This window comes from Tupaia chinensis, unplaced genomic scaffold, assembly GCF_000334495.1.
Source record: "Tupaia chinensis unplaced genomic scaffold, TupChi_1.0 Scaffold000394_1, whole genome shotgun sequence".
Lineage (NCBI taxonomy): Eukaryota > Metazoa > Chordata > Mammalia > Scandentia > Tupaiidae > Tupaia > Tupaia belangeri.
Genome location: NW_006159896.1, coordinates 2,777,255 through 2,786,477, shown reverse-complemented (window position 1 = coordinate 2,786,477; position 9,223 = coordinate 2,777,255). Strand labels below are relative to the sequence as shown.

Genomic DNA, 9,223 nt, shown 5'->3' with positions numbered 1-9,223 from the left:
AAGCATTTTATTTTCTTTTAAAAAATGTAACTATTAGAAAACATTAAATTACACATGTGGCTTATATTTCCATTGGACAACAGTGTTCTAGATAAATTTTTTTTCTTTTTTTTTTTTTTGAGAGGTTTTTGCTATAGGGCGCATGTGCTCGCCAGACAGAGACAGACAGAGAGATAGAAAGCAAGAAATCACCCCCCAGGGGGGATGGCCATGCTGCAATCCCTTCTCCTCCATTCTCCTCTCGGGATCTTGGGCACGCACGCACACACGCCCGGCGTGAGTTTAAGCCACCGAGTCCAGCGACATAGCTATTAGGCTAACTGCTGGTCCCGCTAGATAAATTTCTAAATCATTTTTTCAGATTCTTATGTAGTATATGCACTTGCATATGTTTATAAATAAATTTTGAGAAAGAGTATGTTTTTATGGTATTAAATTTTCCTGCCAGAAGCATGTTATAACTCTTCATTTATGCATGTTTTTGTCTTTAATAAAGTAGTATTAGAATCTTCTCTCATTGATGCTCATTTTTGTTTATTTTCCCAAAGTATTTTGTAGTTCCTGTTGATATGTTGTTGGCTATAACTTACTGTCATTATCTTACCCTTTTTTAATATATAATTATTTTTTTAATTCTACACTTAGACCCTGATTCTCACAATTTTTTCAAGTGATTTTCTTGTGTTTTCTATGTAAATAGTCATATGTGCATGTAATGGTAATTATGGCTCCACTTTTTAATGGCTGTAGGCCTTAGTTTTCCCTAGTCCTGTTGCCATGGCTGGAAGTTCCCAGAACAGTACGTTAAGTGAGCATAGTGATGGCAGACAGCCTTGTCTGTCTCCCCAGCATTGATGGGAATGCCTTTACTGAAGTGTTTGCCAGAGTGTGCTCCAGGGAACACTGATTCTTTGGAATATTGTATGCGTGCCTTGAGAGAAGAGTTCCACAGTTAAAGGAGTTTGCAAACTGCTGAGTTAAACAGAATTCTTGTCTGTAGGACTTTTCAAAGGGATTATTATGCTAATATATTTCCTAATCCCTAGGAGGTAAGGACTTTGGGACTACCTCTGTTACATACATTTTGGGAAATGCAGACATACACGTAGTATTTCCTTTTTAAGAATGATGTTAACATGGGTTTGCAGTAGGTGATGTGTATTATATCAGGGAAGTATTGTCCAATTATAGCTTATTGAGTATGTTTTTCCTTACTCTGACAGGGCATTTAAGTTTCTCAAAGGCGTTTTTGGCATAGTATTGATTTGGTCATGTGGGTTTTTTCTCTTTTAACTTATTGATGTTATCAATTAGTATCTGTATATTTTCTAACATGTAGCCATCCTTATATTCTGAAATAGCTGTTGGTCATAATATATATTCTTTTAGTAAGTTAGATTTGCTAGTATTTTCTTTAGGACTTTAAAATATATTTGCTTAGATGCAGTAGACAGTTTTCTTCTTTATGCTGTTTGTCATCTTCTGGTATGAGATTTATGCCATATGAACTGAGATGCTTTAAATGTTTTTACATGCATCTAGAGCAGTGTGAACGGCCTGAGGATCATTTGTGCCTTGGCACTTCTGTTTCTTTTTTATTTAGTTCTGCCAATTTATGTAATCCTAAAAATATGTCCATTCCATAGAGATTTCAAATTGATTGCAATCATAAATAAGGGCACAGTATTCCTCTTTGACTAAAATGTTTCATTTCATTTCAATGTGTTAAAAATCTGGCAAGATCTAGTCACACTAATTGATCCTTTCCTGCAAGCATCTTAGACTTAGTTGCGCATTGTCTTTATTTTTTTTATTGTAGAGAGCAAGTGTGTACACATGCATGTGTGCACCTGCAAGACCGAGAGGCCCCCCTCAACAAGATCTTATCATGCCATGGTCCCCCTTCCCAGCCCTTATTAGTTCCTCAGGATCCGGGTGCTTATCTGAACTCTCAACATGTTTTCAGGCTAACCCAGGGATCTGAATCCGTTTTAAGTTTTAAGGCCCGGACTTCCCCTGTTGGAGTTTTTTGTTTTATTTTAAAACCTCCAACAGGGACCAGTAGTTAGCATAATGGCTATGTTGCTGGACTCCCATGTAGCTGACTGCAGTTCAAGTCCTGGACCCGGTGGCTTAAAATCATGCCGGGAGCTTGTGCGTGCGTGCCCAAGATCCCGAGAGGAGAATGGAGGAGAAGGGATTGTGGCGTGGCCGTCCCCCCTGGGGGGGGATTTCTCGCTTTCTGTCTCTCTGTCTCTCTCTGTCTTTCTGGCGAGCGTACATGCCCTATAGCAAAAACTTCTCCCAGTAAGTAAATAAATAAATAAAACCTCCAACATTTTATTATGAAATTCAGGCAGACAAATTGAAAGAATTTTATAGTAAACACCTAACTACCCATTACCTAGACTCGACAGTTGTTAATATTCTCCTGTGTTTGCATCACCTCTTTTGGGATGTATGCTCAAGCAAATTGTAGACAAAATAAACTTCACTCCAAAACAATTTTTGTTTCGAATTTAATGTTTTCTCATTTTCTTAGTAGTTTTATTTCATTTTGATTTTCTCTGATTCAGTACTTATTCTCAGGTATTACATTTCTATCAGCTTGGTTTTAAAAACTAAAATATAATCGGTAAATTAAGTTTTGTTGCATTTTGGTCAGAGAATAGAGCCTGGGATAGCTTCAGAGAGATCTTTTTTAAAAAGTTCATGGAAAATGTATATTATGCAAAAATTATTCATGAATTTAATTTTTTTTTTAAGTTTGCTGTAGGGCATATATACTCACCATAGGGAGACAGAAAGGAAAAGTGAGAAAGCACCCCCTAGGGAAGATGGCTACCACAATTCCTTCTCCATTCTTGGGATTTGGGGCACACACATGCATATATGCATGCACCCAGTATGTCACCAGATCCAGGACTCAAACCATGCTATTGGCCACGTGGGATCCAGCCATCTTAACTATGACACCACTGGCTGTCCTGCCCTCCAATTTTTTTTTTTTTTTTCAAGTTTGCAGGGGGCACATGTGCTTGCTGGAGAGAGACATAGAGATGGAAAAAGCACCCTCAATGGGGCGTGGTCATACTGAAGTCCCTTCTTCATTTCTCCATCCTGTTAGGATTTAGGACATGCATCCACATGTACCACGTATGTTTTTCTAGCTGCTGAGGCTGGGACTTGAACCAGAGTCAGGCATGCGGGATCCAGCTCCCTTAACCACCGGGTTATGAGGTTGGCTCATCAGAATATTTTTGCACCAAAAGAAACTCAGGCTTTCATTCCATTTTCTACAAACTTTTTTTTTTTTCATTATTAATATTTTTAAAAATTTCCCTATAGGGCAAATGTGCTCACCAGAAAGTGAGAAATCAAGCTGCCAGGGCTAGGACTTGAACTGCAGTCATCTCTGTGGGAATCCAGCACCTCAACCACTGCACAACCTACTGGCCCCTTCCATGAACTTTTTGAAGTCCCCCCAATGTATATTTCAGATAATTCTGAGCATTCCATGCTGTAGATTCAAGTCAAGAGGAAGCAGACCTGTCCTTGGGGTGCTAGAGCCATGAGCACTAGTGGAGGATGATGCTTTTTTTTTTTTCCTTGATAAGTTTAGTGTAGGATGTATATGCTCACCGTAGAGAGACATGGGATAGTGGGGGGTAAGAAAGCACCCCAGGGGAGATGGCCTTGTCCCATTCCCTTTTCCATTCCCCTCTCATGATTTTGGGTGCCCACACACATGCACCCCACATGATTTTCAAGCTGCCAGGCCAGGACTCAATCCATGCATCAGCCATGTAAGATCCATCCAGCTTAACTACCATGCAACTGGCAGAATAATACATTTTTGATGTGTCCTTCATTCATTTTACTCCTGCTGTCAAAAAAATAGCTTCACAGAAAGAAAGGAATCGAGTACCACTGTGAATTACCACTCCAAAGAGGGTATAGAGCTGTCCTGAGCTGAGCGGAAAATGCAACTCTAAAAGGAGTTTAGTTTCATTCGTTCTATCTAGTGTGCCACGTACTTGAAAAGTGCCAAATAGATGGGACCAGCAGATGGCGTAATGGTTACATCACTGGCTCCTACGTAGTTGACTGCAGTTCAGATCCTAAATCCAGAGGCTTAAAACTCTCCAGGGGTGTGTATGTGTGTGCCCAAAATCCCAACAGGAGAATGGAGAAGGAATTGTGGTGTGCTCATCTCCTCAGGGGGCTGATTTCTCTCTTTCTGTCTCTCTGTCTCTCCAGCATGTACACACACCCTATAGCACAACTTTCTCTTAGGGACTAGCAGGTGGCGTGGTGGTTAAGGCGCTGGACACTCCCACATGGCCGACCATGGTTCAAGTCCTGGACCTGGTGGCTTGCTTTTTCACTTTCCCTCTCTCTGTGTGTGTCTAACTCTGGTCAAATTTAAAAATAAATAAATAAATAAATGGGTAAATACTTTTAAAAAAAATCTCCAAGTATTTAAAAAAATAAAAAAACCTTTCTCTTAAAAAAAAAAAAATTAGATGGGGACCAGTTGGTGGCATGGTGGTTAAGGCACTGGACACTCCCACATGGCCGACTAGGGTTCGAGTCCTGAATCTGGTGGCTTGCTTTCTCGCTTCCTCTCTCTCTCATTCTCAACCTCTGTCTCTCTCTGGTAAAATTAAAAAATGAATGAATGAATAAATAAAATAAATAATTATTTAAAAATATAGAGGGACCAGCAGGTGGCGTGGTGGTTAAGGTGCTGGACACTCCCACATGGCCAACCACGGTTCAAGTCCTGGACCTGGCAGCTTCCTTTGTCCCTCTCTTTCTCTCTCTCTCTGGTCAAATTAAAATAACTGAATGAATAAATAAGATTAAATAAATACTAATTTAAAAAAATAGAAAGTCACAAATAAGCCAGGACATTCTTTAGGTGAATTTAATGATTAATTGCCAGAGGTAGAGAGTGCATGCGCGCGCACACACACACACATCCAGTGGGCGTGAGTATGTCAGAATCCTTTTCCTCTCCATTTTTCTAACTTGTTGAGATTTCAGGCATTGCATGTATGTGCACCTAGCATGTTTTTCAAACCATTAGGGCCAAGATTCCATCTGTGGTCATCCATATAGGATCCTGTTCTCTTAACCATTTGGCTACAGAATGAGCCCAAATTTAACTTTTTTTTTTTAACAAATTACTTCAAATTCTTAAAAACAGTGAAACAAATATTTTTTTCCTAAAAGGATGCTAGTTTTCTCAGAGCTGAACTAGCCTTACTAAGTGTAAAATATTTAATTTTGATCGAGACCAGTGTTGGGCAGTTATAGTACTAGGCTAATTGATCATTAGATAACTTGGCTTCAGGTGAATTTGAAAGACTGAAAGGAAGTAGAGGAGTGCTCAGGCAGAGGTGCGGCAGCCGTGGCGGTGGCGGCGGCAGCAGTGGTGGTGGTGGTGGCAGCGGTGGTGCAAGCTCGTGTTGATGCCCCTTCATTCAGTGAGGAGTCGCAGTGAATTATGGAAATTCTCTCTCTCTGCAGATTGCGCTTCGTGTCAGTAGAAATGGACAGCAGCAGTTTCATTCAGTTTGACGTGCCTGAGTACAGCAGCACCGTCCTGAGCCAGCTAAACGAACTCCGCCTGCAAGGGAAGCTATGTGACATCATCGTCCACATTCAGGGTCAGCCATTCCGAGCCCACAAAGCAGTCCTCGCTGCCAGCTCCCCGTATTTCCGGGACCATTCAGCATTAAGCACCATGAGTGGCTTGTCCATATCGGTGATTAAGAACCCCAATGTGTTCGAACAGTTGCTTTCCTTTTGTTACACTGGAAGAATGTCCTTGCAGCTGAAGGATGTTGTCAGTTTTCTGACTGCAGCCAGCTTTCTCCAGATGCAATGTGTCATTGACAAGTGCACGCAGATCCTAGAGAGCATCCATTCAAAAATCAGTGTTGGAGATGTTGACTCTGTTACCGTCGGTGCCGAAGAGAATCCTGAGAGTCGTAATGGAGTGAAGGATGGCGGCTTCTTCGCCAACCCAGTTGAGATCTCCCCTCCATACTGCTCCCAGGTGCGGCAGCCCACGGCAGGCAGTGACCTCCGGATGGAGACAACCCCCAGCAAAATTCTACGCAGCCGCTTACAGGAGGAGGGGCACTCGGACCGCGGGAGCAGCGGGAGCGTTTCTGAGTATGAGATTCAGATCGAGGGAGACCACGAGCAAGGGGACCTGCTGGTGAGGGAGAGCCAGATCACTGAGGTGAAAGTGAAGATGGAGAAATCCGACCGACCCAGCTGCTCCGATAGCTCCTCCCTGGGGGATGACGGGTACCACACTGAGATGGTTGATGGGGAACAAGTTGTGACTGTGAACGTGGGCTCCTATGGCTCTGTGCTCCAGCACGCTTATTCCTACTCCCAAGCTGCCTCTCAGCCGACCAGCGTATCAGAAGCTTTTGGAAGTTTGAGTAATTCCAGCCCATCCAGATCCATGCTGAGCTGTTTCCGAGGAGGGCGTGCCCGCCAGAAGCGGGCTCTGTCTGTCCACCTGCACAGCGATCTGCAGGGCCTGGTGCAGGCGTCCGACAGCGAAGCTGTGATGAGCAACCCTGGCTATGAGAACAGTCCCCGGGAGAGGAGTGCAAGAGGCCCTTGGTACCCGTACAACGAGAGGTTGATCTGTATTTACTGTGGCAAGTCCTTCAACCAGAAAGGAAGCCTTGACAGGCACATGCGGCTCCACATGGGAATCACCCCTTTTGTGTGCAAGTTCTGTGGGAAAAAGTACACTCGGAAAGACCAGCTGGAGTACCACATCCGGGGCCACACTGATGATAAACCGTTCCGCTGCGAGATCTGTGGGAAGTGCTTCCCTTTCCAAGGTACCCTCAACCAGCACCTGCGGAAAAACCACCCAGGCGTCGCCGAAGTCAGGAGTCGCCTTGAGTCCCCTGAGAGAACAGATGTGTATGTGGAACAGAAACTAGAAAACGATGCGTCGGCTTCAGAGATGACGCTGGATTCCCGAATGGAGATCCACACAGTGTCCGATGCTCCCGATTAAGGCGGTAGAGAAGTGCACCCAAGCAAAGCACATCCATCAATGCATATTTGTGATTTGCTTTGTCGTAGTCTTTGGTTTTCCCAACCATCTGGAAATCTCTTGGTCTCCTGGCAGTTTTTTTAAGTTTCTGGATGGAACACTTCATTGTGTCTGTCCTTCCCCTGCCCTCCCTCCCCCAAGGAGCTCAAAGCATGACGGGCATCGTATCCAGGGAAAACACAGGCTGACAGTATTCCTCTCTGGCTGAACTCTTGATCCAGAATCTGCCAGTGATTTAGCTATGCCAACTGGTTGACCCCACGGTCTCTGCCAAGAGGCATGCACTCTGTCGTGTGCCCCGGCACCAGTGCATTTCCACGGGGAGGCTAGGATGCCGTCAGCTGACACAAATGGGTAACCTTTTCTAATTTAAAAACATTTTTAGGGAGTAGTTAGGCAATTTATATATATATATAATAAAGCTATTATTATATATATAGTATATATACAGTCTCAAATTTGAGTTTATTCGGGTTGAGGTGAATGTAAGAGGAATATATAATTTAATACAATGTGAACAGAGCTTTTGACTCTGTCTCATCCCTACCTAACATGTTAGGGTTTTGCCCCTTTATTTCCCGTACAAAAGAATGTGAGTAGGTTTTCATATATATTAATCACTTTGTCCAAAAGCAAGCAAAGCAAATCACAGTGCTCAGAGCTCTGCTTCATAACAGATACATAAACCAAATGCCATAAAATGTCTTCAACTCTGGTTGGAAACCGTTTGGAATTTTTGTTAGTTGTCCAGCAGGTAGGCTGGGTGACCTGTGGTGCTGACCTTTTTACATAGCGTAGTGTTCTCTTAGCCAACCCCAAAGGAGCAGTGGTTTTCAAGGTTTTTACTGGCCTGCACATCTACCTTCATTCCGTACTGTAGAAACATACCTACCAGGTAACTAAATCGAATCACTCTACCATGAGTTAGTGCTCGCACTAAAGGAAAGGGATTTGTAGTTCTGTCTACAAAATTCTCCAAGCAGTGTTGTTTTCTTCTTTTGTTTTTTTTTCTTTCTCTTTTCAAACAGCCAGTTCAGGTGCACAGCAACTTTTTCTACACGCAGTTCCCAGGGAAACTGCAGAACTTGGAATTTGTACTTTTTGTAAAGCTATACTCTATGGGAATTGCAAGCAATATCTCTCTCTTAGTATCGTGTGTGCTAATGAGAGCCTCAGTGGCTCCTCCACTCTCTCAGTGTTCCTGCTTAAAGAACCAACAGTTCAGAAGCCCTCTAAGATACTCTGTGTGTCACCAAATCTGTGTGTGTGTCACCGTTTTTTGGGTCACGTGGTGCTATTTTTATGTTAAGTATCTTTTAGGTCAGTATAGTTGTAGAAAATGTGAAATCTAACGATAATAACCAATTACACTTGTTTCCCTCTCTTGAGTTCCAAGCTTGAAAAGAGACCTCAAAAGCATGTGCTGGCAAACACATTACTGTATAAAACATACCAGGTCCTGTTTGAAAGACATGTTCTTAGGACATTAGGGAACGTCTTCAGCTCTGTACTGCGCTCACACATACCAGCAGGCTTCCGCAATCGCCATGCCACTGCACGCGTTGGTACAGAGTCATTTTGCAAGCAGCCCGGGGTGTTTGTGCCCGTGGGATGTCAGTGCTCCAGTGTCTCTGCTCGAGAACCTGGGCTCTGAGACCCCCACTGCTGTCTCTACAGGGGACAGCACAGCACCCCAAAGGAAAGCAGCAGCGGAAGACCAACCTCAGAGGCTGGGAACGAAAGCAATACAGAAGTTGATGTTTGCTGGCTGTCCATGCTTTTTTGGCTCTTAAAATACCAAGAATTGTGGGTTTGGGTTTTTTGTTGTTGTTGTTTTTGGGGTTTTTTAAGGAAAAAAAAAAAAAGCTACCATGCTTTTTTGGCTCTTAAAATACCAAGAATTGTGGGTTTGGGTTTTTTGTTGTTGTTGTTTTTGGGGTTTTTTAAGGAAAAAAAAAAAAGCTATTCAAGCCCTTCGTGTGTAATAGCCCCCGGGGCGGTGGCTGTGCAGTAGCACCTCTTGTGCACACAGGCTCTTGGCGTGTGAGCTGCCGCACCACGTCAGTGTTAACAGATGACACTCCCCGCTGCTCCCGCGGAGCAGCTCTTGCGAATCGGGTATAT

The 9,223-nt window shown here is 43.3% G+C and overlaps 1 protein-coding gene across 1 annotated transcript; it reads left to right on the top strand.

Annotated features, from left to right (window-relative positions):
* The first annotated feature begins 5,462 nt into the window (after positions 1-5,462).
* On the top strand, positions 5,463-8,958 carry ZBTB34 (zinc finger and BTB domain containing 34). Its single transcript, XM_027774054.1, has one exon. It carries the CDS (start codon positions 5,513-5,515, stop codon positions 7,058-7,060), a length of 1,548 nt encoding a protein of 515 aa, XP_027629855.1. The 5' UTR covers positions 5,463-5,512; the 3' UTR covers positions 7,061-8,958.
* Positions 8,959-9,223: the final 265 nt, after the last annotated feature.